General features: G+C 45.9%; 1 protein-coding gene across 1 annotated transcript in view; it reads right to left on the bottom strand.

Moving 5' to 3' along the window:
* Positions 1 to 4,033: 4,033 nt before the first annotated feature.
* LOC143276666 (uncharacterized) overlaps positions 4,034 to 11,936 on the bottom strand; it is a 76,844-nt gene continuing 68,941 nt past the window's right edge. The window contains exons 4-5 of the mRNA XM_076581290.1: positions 9,494 to 9,634; positions 4,034 to 4,169 (exon numbers count right to left, since the gene is read on the bottom strand). Coding sequence (XP_076437405.1) covers positions 9,522 to 9,634 — 113 coding nt within the window. The 3' untranslated portion in view covers positions 4,034 to 4,169; positions 9,494 to 9,521. The remainder of the gene's footprint in view (positions 4,170 to 9,493; positions 9,635 to 11,936) is intronic.

Below are 11,936 nucleotides of genomic sequence, written 5' to 3' on the forward strand. Positions count from 1 at the left end.
GCCGTCCTCTCCTTCTGCCTCCTTGTACGGTGCCTTGCAGGAACGTTTTGGCAAGACCAGATGATCGGGAGATGTGTCCATACCACCTAAGTTTGCGTTTTTTCACTATGGACAGAAGGTCTTCGTAGGGTCCAATACTTTGCTTGATTCTGTTCTTCACTTCCGTGTTAGTGATGTGGTCTCTGTAGGAGATGCCAAGTAGTCTACGAAAGCATCTCATCTCGACAGCTTGGATTCTTCTCTCGATGTCCGCAGTCAGGGTCCAAGTCTCGCAGGCGTAGAGCAATATTGATATAACCAGGGAACGCATCAGTCTGATTTTTGAGCTGAGAGCGATGTTTTTGTTGTTCCAGATGGTGTTCAGCTTGTTGAGTGCCATTGTTGTTTGGGCAATTCTCGAGAGTACTTCTGGTTTAGATCCTTCATCTGACACGATTGCTCCCAGATATTTGAAGCTGTGGACTGTTTTAAGCTTTTCGTCGTTGACTTTGATGTCAATGCTGATGCCGTTGGTGTTGTTAGTCATCAGTTTGGTTTTCTCCGCACTGATTTGCATTCCATACGATGTGGAGGCTTTGTCTAGATGTTTGACCAGGCTTGCCAGTTCTTCTTCTTTCCCAGCCAGTCCATCAATGTCGTCGGCAAAACGTAGGTTTGTGATTGTTCTGCCGCCTATGCTGACTGTTCCTACATGCTCTTCCAGTGCGTCAGTCATTATTCTTTCTAAGAAGATGTTGAAGAGTGTTGGGGAGAGTAGACAGGTTCCTCAGTTACCTCCCTTTAACTTCTGGTCATCACGCCATCGATATGTTCCTCAGTTACCTCCCTTTAACTTCTGGTCATCACGCCATCGATATATTCCGTCCATTACGTAATATTATCTCTTGCAACCATCTCCCATTCTCTCAATCATTACAATGTCGTCGGTTTCATTTACAGTTGTCCCCCTTTGTCTTCACACTGCACCGTCGTTTTGCTCCTCGTATGATTATGTCCCTTTATTTTCGGTTGACTATCCGTCATCATCGTGTGTTCTTATGTTAATCATGTTCCCTTATTTTCCGTTCAATGACAGCATCGTATATTCTTCTTATAAGTATGTCCCTTTATTTTCCGTTACACAAACCCATCATGTGCTCCTTTGATCCATCTTTTTTAATGAATGTAAAAACGTATGTTTGTGTGCATGTTACTATGTAAAACCTAACAAAGTTCAAACAACCAAACAAAAACACTATCGTGTGTTCCTCTTTCCATCAACCCCCCACCCCCTGCCCCCTGCCATGTCCATTTATCTCACGTTCACAACATCACCGTCATGTTCCTGGAACAATCATTTCAATTTATCTCACGTTCACATCACTGTTATGTTCATCGAACAATCATCTCCATTCATCTCACGTTCACAACATCAATAATTTCCAGTTATCTCACGTTCACAACATCATCGTTATGTTCCTCAAACAATCATCTCCATTTATCTCACGTTCACAACATCAACCATCTCCATTTATCACACGTTCACAACATCACCGTCATGTTCCTCGAACAATCATCTCCATTTATCTCGTTAATTTTCTTGAACAATCATCACCATTTATCTCACGTTCACAACATCATCGTTAATTTCCTCGAACAATCATCTTCATTAAATTTTATCTCACGTTCACATCATCGTTATGTTCCTCGAACAATCATCTTCCTTTGTCATCCGTTCATTGAGTCGTTGCGTGTTCCGTTTTCAGTAACAGCGTCATAGACGCAAAAGTTCGTTGTTATTTTGTAGCACACGCCATTTGGTTTCGAATATTTTCAGAATCGAAAATAAAAGTGGTTAAAAACAAATACTGCAAACGATTATAACTAATATACCGCACTTGTGTCAGAATTAAGACACAAACGAGAAAGAGAATGAATGAATGACACAGAGAGAGAGAGAGAGAGAGAGAGAGCGACAGACAGACGGACAGAGAAACAGAGAGAGGGCTAGGAATAGCGTTTCACCAGTTTGATTTGAAATTAAACAATAAGATGTATAAATAAGATAAAATAGAAATACGTTATTACTAATGATAATAAAAAATAATGATAATGATAGCAATGATGTTGTCGAGAACTAGTGACGCAGAAGAATGTGTTAGGCTGCGGCCATAGTAAACCCGGCCATCCGGAGTTTTGACGGCCGTCTCTTTAGCCCGTAGAACGGGTCCGTCAAAGTGGCCATAGTAAACCCGGCTTTCCGGAGTTTTGACGGCCGTCTCTTTAGCCCGTAGAACGGGTCCGTCAAAGTGGCCATAGTAAACCCGGCTTTCCGGAGTTTTGACGGCCGTTTCTTGCTGAGGCCAAGTGCGGTCAAGGGAAATGTGAGTCGTCATTATCAAAATGGCGCGGACGAAACGGAACAGATCGTTGTTGTTGCTGTGGTGGTGGTGGAGAAAGAAAAGAGGGAGCCTACGACGTTTCGCTGTTCATCCTATCAACAGATGGAGACACATGTATGGAGAATATCACCATCTGATGCCTCAGCTGCGCAATCACTTGGAGAAGTTTCATCAGTACATCAGAATGACACCTCATTCTTTTGATCATCTTCTTGAACTCTGTGCACCTGATCTTCGAGAAAAGTCAACTAACTTCTGCCGAGCAGTTCTAGTGTGTACATCTGCGCGCACATGTGTGTGTGTGTGTGAGCGCGCGCGTGTGTGTGTGTGTGTGTGTGTGTGTGTGCGTGCGTATGTGTGTGTGTGTATGTGTGTGTGAGAGAGAGAGAGAGAGAGAGAGAGAGAGAGACATGTGAATTAAAAAAAAACACAGCAATTTAGTATGCACACTTATCATTTTCCCCATTTTCGCAATGTTCTCCCACGCAGCCGCCACAAGATCTCTGTCGGCATGTCTTTTGTCACTCCTGCTGTAAATAAATGTTCTGAGCCTCACAGCACTGATCAACTTCTCTTCGTCCATGTTTGCAAGGGAGATAAGTCATTGAAAAATTAGGAACGGAGTTCTTCCCCTTCCCCTTTTCCTTTCCGTCGACCCGGCAAACGGACGTTTTGCACGAAAGTCGAAACGACGGGTTGAAAATGCCGGGCCGGGCCTGCTCCACTATGGCCACCCACATCCGTCATTGGTGACGCCACAGAGCAATTAAGCCGGGCAGGTTCTTTTACCCGGGCCGGCAAATAAGACGGCGGTAAAAAACCGGGTTTACTATGGCCGCAGCCTTAGTCGTCTTGACACGGACTAGATCTAATACCTTCTGTAGGAACCTGTCTAGATCTGGATTCTTTCAAGTACATATTTATATACATGAAAAGGGAAACAATCGCTGAAGTAACAATGCACTGTACAGACTATACAATGGCATAAAAACAGTGGTGTGGGGGAAAATATTATTTTTTTAAAATGTGACAATTGCTACCTTTCAGCCAAAGCTGGGTGGTGGTTGTTTTCCCCACAAGTCAGAAAACACAGTTCTTCAAATCAAATCACTCTTGGTACTTACAGATCGTGAGGTAATACCAGACGAACAGAAAAACGAAAGCAACTAGAAACAGTTCAGAATTACAGGCCCAGCAACAATGATAAAAATAAACAGAACCTTCCACATCCACTGTGTTCTGACGACTCCCACACTCGACGTCATCCCGATTTACGTGTATCTGAAATGACGTCATCGTCTTTCTATGATGTCACGCCGTAGGACAGAGAAAACAACAGGATTCAAATTCAACTGGGAACATTTCCAAATAGGATCGAATTGTGCTGGATTTTCTTCAGCAACCCTCGATTCGCTGCCATCGTCACTCATCACAAACGAAGATATGCCATGCATTGTTGTCATAAGTGTTAACCCCCCAAAACAACAACAACAAAAACAACCTAATGAACATGAATATTTGAAGACAAATATCCTGTGATTTCACTGGGGATGTGAAAGGAGTGAAGTTTTTTTTTTTATTGTTGGTTTTTTTTTTGTGGTGGAGTTTGGGGGGGAAAAAAAAAAGCCAGTTCCCCCAGCACAGCGTTTTGCTGATGACGTCAAAACAGCGCCTGACGTCATAATGGTCCGCGACTGGAGTATGATACCGTGCTGTTTTGCGTCATCTTGTCGACGTCACCACCTGTCGTATCCTGTTGCCTCTTGGAAGACTCGTCGGTCTTGAGAACTGCAGCAGAAAGACAACGCTAGGATAGTGGCGGCAATTAGGGGGTGTGGCCCTCCACTGGTTCACGGCATATTTGGGGTGTGTGGCCCAGTCAGAGCAGAATTGGGGTGTGTGACAGAATGAGAAAGAGAGACAAAGGGAGGGAGAGAGAAGGAGCGAAAGAGAGACAGGCAGAGAGAGAGAGAGGAACAACAGAGAGTGAGAGAGACAGAGACGAAGAAACAGAGAGATAGAAAGGAAGACGGAAAGAAGAGACACGGAGAGGGAGGGAGGGAGAGAGAACAACAACAACAGAAACAGACAGACAGACGGACAGACACTACACTGCACTACATACACTACACTACACTACACTACACACCCAACAACCCCTCCCCTCCCACACACACACACACACACACACACAACTCTTCCACACACCCACAACCACCAACACCACACACACACACACACACACAACTCTTCCACCCACACCCACACCCCGCAACACCACACACACACACACACACACACACACACACACACACACACACTGCTCCATAAACCCACCACTTCAAGAGAATTACGGGGTGAGGGGGGTTGGAGGCGGGGTGGGTGGGGGAATGTGGGAGAGGCGGGGGGAAGGAGGGGTAGGGGGGGGTGGGCGAACTTGACCTGAGCCAGAAACGGAAAAGAGAGCGACTCTCTCTCTCTGCCTACCATCTCTCTCTCTCTCTCTCTCTGCCTACCATCTCTCTCTCTCTCTCTCTCTCTCTGTGCCTACCATCTCTCTCTCTCTCTCTCTCTCTCTCTCTCTGTGTGTGTGTGTGTGTGTGTGTGTGTGTGTGTGTGTGCCTACCATCTCTCTCACTCTCTCTGCCTACCATCTCCCTCTCTCTCTCTCTCTCTCTCTCTCTCTCTGTCTCTCTCTCTTACTGTCCTTATCCGCCTCCATCTATTCCTGTTACTTGGAAATCATTAGAAACTGGGCGGAATGAACCGATGGCACCAATCATGCCACCCTCCCTCCCTCCCTCCCTCACCCTTCACCCCCCCCCCCTTCCTCCCCCCACCCCACCCCCTGCACTCCCAAACCTGGGGATCCCAGCCAGCACTGACGTCACACGTGGCATTTAATGCACGTACTGCACGCTGCTGTAATGAAGGACAGCGCGTACACATTCTCTGTCTCTGTCTCTGCCTGTTTGTCTGTCTCTCTCTCTCTGTCTCTGTGTCTCTGTCTCTCTCTGTTTCTGTCTCTCTCTCTCACTCTGTCTGTCTGTCTGTCTCTGTGCCTCTGTCCCTCTCTCTCACTGTCTGTCTGTCTCTCTCTGTGTCTCTCTGTCTCTCTCGCAGCATCTCAGCGACCCATGGAAAACTGATTTTCTTTGGTTTCTTTGGAATGTAAAGTATTCCTCACACACACACACACACACACACACACACACACACACACACACACACACACACACACACAGACGAACACATAATCATCCTCTGAAGTTTTGTTGTTGTTGTTTTGCTTTTATCATTCTTTTATTTCATTTGTGAGTGTGTGTGTGTGTGTGTGTGTGTGTGTGTGTGTGTGTGTGTGTGTGTGTGTGTGTGTGTGTGTGAGAAAGAGAGAGAGAGAGAGAGATCATCATCATCATCGTCATCATCTTCTTCGTCTCCTCCTCCTCCTCCTCCTTCTTATTCTTGTATCCATTTCTTTCCGTCTCTCTGTAGCTCTGTTTCAGGATTATTTACAACTTCCCAAAGGTCGCTCCGTGCCCAAAATAATGGAGGTGCTGTGCAAGTCATGTGTATTTTCATCGATGTTCAGCCAGCCTTTTTCTGCCTGAAATCTGTGTCACTGCTTGGGGCAGGTGGGACCAGGTTCAGGTTTCAGTGTTTCTGGGGGGTTTTTCCCCCGCAAAAGAAACGATCACTTCTTTTGTGCATGCAGTTTTGTGCGGTCGTGTGTGTGTGTGTGTGTGTGTGTGTGTGTGTGTGTGTGCGTGTGTCTGTGTGTCTGTTTGACTATCTGTGTGTGATTGAATGAAAGAGAGATTGATTGTTTTCTGACCTTTCTTTCCTGGAACAAACTGTAACTGAAGATGTGGCCACGACCTTTAGATAAATTCTTTATGAATCATAAAAATAGAAAAAGAGAGAGAAAAAAGAAGAAGGTTATTACGTACAGTTCGTTCCTTTGATTAACACATAGGCAGATCGCATGACTAGTGACCTCTTAATGTATATGATGGTGAGCAAAAAAACAAAACAAAAAAAGCAGATATATATCTGTGTGTGTGTGTGTGTGTGTGTGTGTGTGTGTGTGTGTGTGTGTTTATTACAGAACACACACCCCGCCACACATAAATACAATTTTTCCCTCTTCCTCCTCCTCCTCCTCCTCCTCCTCTTCCTCCCTTCCCTCTGCCGCCCTTCCCTCTTAAACCCCTCCCTCTTCCTCCTCCTCCCTCTTCCTCCTCTTCTTCCTCCCTCTTCCTCCTCCTCCTCTTCCTCCCCTCCTCTTCCTCCTCCTCCTCCTCTTCATACTCCTCCTCTTCCTCCTCTTCCTCCCCTCCCTCCTCCTCTTCTTCCTCCTCCTCCTCTTCCACCCCTCCCTCTTCCTCCTCCTCCCTCTTCCTTCCATCCCTCTTCTTCCTCCTCCTCTTCCTCCTCTTCCTCCACTCCCTCTTCCTCATCGTCTTCTTCCTCATTATCTTCTTCTTCTTCTTCTTCTTCTTCTTCTTCTTCTTCCTCCTCCTCCTCCTCCTCCTCCTCTTCCTCCCTTTGATCCTTTTTTTTCCGCCAATGTCCGTCCTGTTGGAGCCATCCTTGATAAAAGGTCATTTCGTGCTGTAACGAAATAAGCACAAGAAAATGACGAAGAAGTCACTCGCGTCAAATCAATTTTAGCTGCTGGTATTACCACTTCATTCATGTGTTTTCTTCTTCTTCTTCTTCTTCTTCTTCTTCTTCTTCTCCACGGGTGACCTCAATGGCGATGAATTTCGCTGGAAACCTTTCATGTTCGGGTATTTCTCTTCCTTTTTAAAAACAAATTCTAAATCTGTACATTCTGTCCTTTTGTACGAGTTTTTTTCCCCAGCCATCCCCTGTTTATCTATCTGCATGTCTCTAGTGTTCGCTGTGGGTTTTTTGGTGAGTTTTTCTTTTTCCTTCTCTCTCTCTCTCGCGTTTTCTTTGGAGTCATGAAGAAACTGTGGCTGGTTTGTAATCGTCCTTTCGTTGTTGCTCCTTCTCTGTCTGTCTGTCTGTCTGTCTGTCTGTCTGTCTGTCTCTCTCCACACTTTTTCTTCTCCACCCCCTCCCAGCTACCTCTGTCTGTCTGTCTGTCTCTCAGTCTGTATGTCTGTCTCTACCTGTCTCTCTGTATTTCTATGTTTTTCTGTCTGTCTATCTGTCTCTCTCTCTCTCTGTCCCTCCCTCTCTTTCTCATCCCCTCTCTGTCCCTCCCTCCCTCCCTCCCTCCCCCTCTCTTTCTAATCCCCTCTCTGTACCTTCCTTCCCTCCCCCTCTCTTTCTCATCCCCTCTCTGTCCCTCCCTCCCTCCCCCTCTCTTTCTCATCCCCTCTCTGTCCCTCCCTCCCTCCCCCTCTCTTTCTCATCCCCTCTCTGTACCTTCCTCCCTCCCTCCCCCTCTCTTTCTCATCCCCTCTCTGTCCCTCCCTCCCTCCCCCTCTCTTTCTCATCCCCTCTCTGTCCCTCCCTCCCTCCCCCTCTCTTTCTCATCCCCTCTCTGTCCCTCCCTCCCTCCCCCTCTCTTTCTCATCCCCTCTCTGTCCCTCCCTCCCTCCCCCTCTCTTTCTCATCCCCTCTCAGTCTTTCCCTCTGCTTTCGTCTTGTATCGTCTTGTCTTATTTTGTCTTGTCTCGTATCGCGCCTCCTCTGTTATGGAACACAGGGAGAAGTCAGGGTTGTTCTGTGTTATGGAACACAGGGAGAAGTCAGGGTTGTTATGGATCACAGGGAGAAGTCAGGGTTGTTCTGTGTTATGGAACACAGGGAGAAGTCAGGGTTGTTATGGATCACAGGAAGAAGTCAGGGCTGTTATGAAACACAGGAAGAAGTCAGGGTTGTTATGGATCACAGGGAGAAGTCAGGGTTGTTCTGTGTTATGGAACACAGGAAGAAGTCAGGGTTGTTATGGATCACAGGAAGAAGTCAGGGTTGTTATGGATCACAGGAAGAAGTCAGGGCTGTTATGAAACACAGGAAGAAGTCAGGGTTGTTATGGAACACAGGGAGAAGTCAGGGTTGTTCTGTGTTATGGATCACAGGAAGAAGTCAGGGTTGTTATGGATCACAGGAAGAAGTCAGGGTTGTTATGGAACACAGAAAGAAGTCAGGGTTGTTATGGATCACAGGGAGAAGTCAGGGTTGTTCTGTGTTATGGAACACAGGAAGAAGTCAGGGTTGTTATGGAACACAGGAAGAAGTCAGGGCTGTTATGAAACACAGGAAGAAGTCAGGGTTGTTATGGATCACAGGGAGAAGTCAGGGTTGTTCTGTGTTATGGAACACAGGAAGAAGTCAGGGTTGTTATGGATCACAGGAAGAAGTCAGGGTTGTTATGGATCACAGGAAGAAGTCAGGGCTGTTATGAAACACAGGAAGAAGTCAGGGTTGTTATGGATCACAGGGAGAAGTCAGGGTTGTTCTGTGTTATGGAACACAGGAAGAAGTCAGGGTTGTTATGGATCACAGGAAGAAGTCAGGGTTGTTATGGAACACAGAAAGAAGTCAGGGTTGTTATGGATCACAGGAAGAAGTCAGGGTTGTTATGGATCACAGGAAGAAGTCAGGGTTGTTATGGAACACAGGAAGAAGTCAGGGTTGTTATGGATCACAGGAAGAAGTCAGGGTTGTTATGGAACACAGAAAGAAGTCAGGGTTGTTATGGATCACAGGAAGAAGTCAGGGCTGTTATGAAACACAGGAAGAAGTCAGGGTTGTTATGGATCACAGGAAGAAGTCAGGGTTGTTATGGAACACAGAAAGAAGTCAGGGTTGTTATGGATCACAGGAAGAAGTCAGGGTTGTTATGGATCACAGGAAGAAGTCAGGGTTGTTATGGAACACAGGGAGAAGTCAGGGTTGTTATGGAACACAGGAAGAAGTCAGGGTTGTTATGGAACACAGGGAGAAGTCAGGGTTGCTCTGTGTTATGGAACAAAATAGGGAGAGAGACAGAGTAAAAAGCAAGGGAAACGAATCAATGCGTCAAAACAGGAGGCTGGTGGGCATACAATGGCGAAATGATGTGTTTAAAGAAAATTTTTAAAAAACTTTAATTAAAAAAAAAATTAAAAGAGGAAGAAAAAAGTTCTCACCCAATGTGGTCTGCTTAACTGGGGTTCGTCAGTGCATCTGAAGGTCAGATTCAAGGTCAGGGCCAAGGTGAGTGGAGTTGATGACCTTGACCTTTGGCGTGGGGGGTTTGATGTGCGCTTTGCCCGCATTGTTGGAGAGGGCTGTGGGAGAATTCAAAAAGAGCAGGTAGCCATGGCAACAACAACAACAACAACAACAACAACAACAACAACACTAGTTATAATGATGACAACAGCAGCAACAACAAGGGCGAGGGTTTTGATAACAACAACAACAATGGCAACGACAACATATTGATGACAACAACTACAACGACGATAACGATAACAACAAAAACAACGATAATGACAACAACAACAACAATTATTATGTATACAGCAACAACAGCAACGATGATAACAACAACAACAACAACAGCAACTCCAACAACGATAGTAGCAACAATAACAACATCAACAAGGATAATGACAACAACAACAACGCTAACGATAACAACAACAAAGATAATGACAACAACAACAGCAGCAACAACGATAATGATAACAACAACAACAGCAGAGATAGTGATAAAAGTAACACCTCCAACGACAAGAACAACAACGACGATAATGACAACAACAACACCAACAGCACAACAACAACAATTCATCACTTGTAAGAGAGAGAGGAGGGGAGAGAGAGAGGGAGAGAGAGAGAGAAGAGAAGAGAAGCAGAGAGTGAAAGAGACAGAGACAGCAATAGTCACAGGGAGAGGGACAACAATAGAGTGAAAGAGAGACAGAGACAGCGATAGTCACAGGGAGAGAGACAACAATAGAGTGAAAGAGAGACAGAGACAGCGATAGTCACAGGGAGAGAGACAACAATAGAGTGAAAGAGAGACAGAGACAGCAATAGTCACAGGGAGAGAGACAACAATAGAGTGAAAGAGAGACAGAGACAGCAATAGTCACAGGGAGAGGGACAACAATAGAGTGAAAGAGACAGAGATAGTGAGAGAAAGAGAGTATGAACGAGAGTGACAGAGAGAGAAAGAAGGGTGTGAGATGGAGAGAGTGAAGGAGAACAAGAGAAAGAGAGGGCTACAAGGTCATGAAAACTGTGTGTTGAAAGATGAAAGGGAGACAGAGAGACACACACAGACAGACAGACAGACACACAGACAGACAGAGACAGACAGACACACAGACAGACAGATACAGAGACAGAAATAGACGGAGAGAGTGAGCAAATGTGTGAGAGTGAGACGGAGAGACTGACAGACAGACAGGCAGACGGACAAACAGGCAGACAGACAATTAGGTAAACAGACAAACAAGTAAACAAACAACCAGGTAGACATAAAAAGACAGGTATACAGAGAGGTACACAGACAGACAAACAGGTAGACATAAAAAGACAGGTATACAGAGAGGTACACAGACAGACAAACAGGTAGACATAAAAAGACAGGTATACAGAGAGGTACACAGACAGACAAACAGGTGGACAGAAATGCAGGCAGATAGTCAAACAAGCAGACAGACGGACAGAAACAGCAGGAAGAGGGTGAGGTCCAATTCCTTGGATTAGGGAAGTGCAATAAGCATACATGTTTCTTTACATCCAGCCTTGAGGGCCTGGAGAAAAATCGATTCACAGTAATCACAAAAATGAGAGACAGACAGACAGACAGACAAAGACAGAAACAGAGACAGACAGAGGCAAACAGAGACAGACAGACAGGGGTAGAGAGACAGAGAGAGAGAGAGACAAAGGTTTTATGGAAAGAGAAAAATCTATTCACAGTAATTTCAAAAGCAACAACAAGCAACGACAACAACAATGTAACAGCATCAGCTCTCCCCCCTCTCTCTCTCCCTCTCTCTTTCTCCCTCTCTCTCTCACACACACACACACACTCTCTCTCTCTCTCTCTCTCTCTCTCTCTCTTTCCCCACACCCCTCTGTCTATCCCCCACTTCTCTCTCACTCTCTCCTCCTCCCCCCCCACCCCCTCTCCATCACCAGCTTTCAACATAAACCGTTCCCAAAATGTTTACAGATCCATTTCTCCAGACAAGTGAAAGAGCCAAGTGCATGCACCTGCTCGCTGCCAGAAGGCACGTACATAGACACCACTGTAAACATTTTGTATGATAGTCAGTCGTGTTCCACTGAGACCAACACAAAATCAGATAAAGCAAATGCTGCCCCGCCTGTCTGGGCTCAAGAGGACAGTGTCTTGTCCAAGTCACGCATCCCACTCTGGCCAGAAGGTTGTTGTTTTTTAAGACAGTCGGCGCTGAGGAGGGTGGGGTGGGGGGAGGGGTAGTTCCTCAAGGTGGGCTAGCCCCCAAGGCTGCAGCACTCACAGCCAGCGCAATCTTGCCTCCCAGTTTGAGAGTCATAGTCCGTCGGAAACAATTAATCTGTGGAGTGGAAAATCCATCGGGCATTCCG

The sequence above is a fragment of the Babylonia areolata genome, chromosome 32, assembly GCF_041734735.1.
Source record: "Babylonia areolata isolate BAREFJ2019XMU chromosome 32, ASM4173473v1, whole genome shotgun sequence".
Taxonomy (NCBI): domain Eukaryota; kingdom Metazoa; phylum Mollusca; class Gastropoda; order Neogastropoda; family Buccinidae; genus Babylonia; species Babylonia areolata.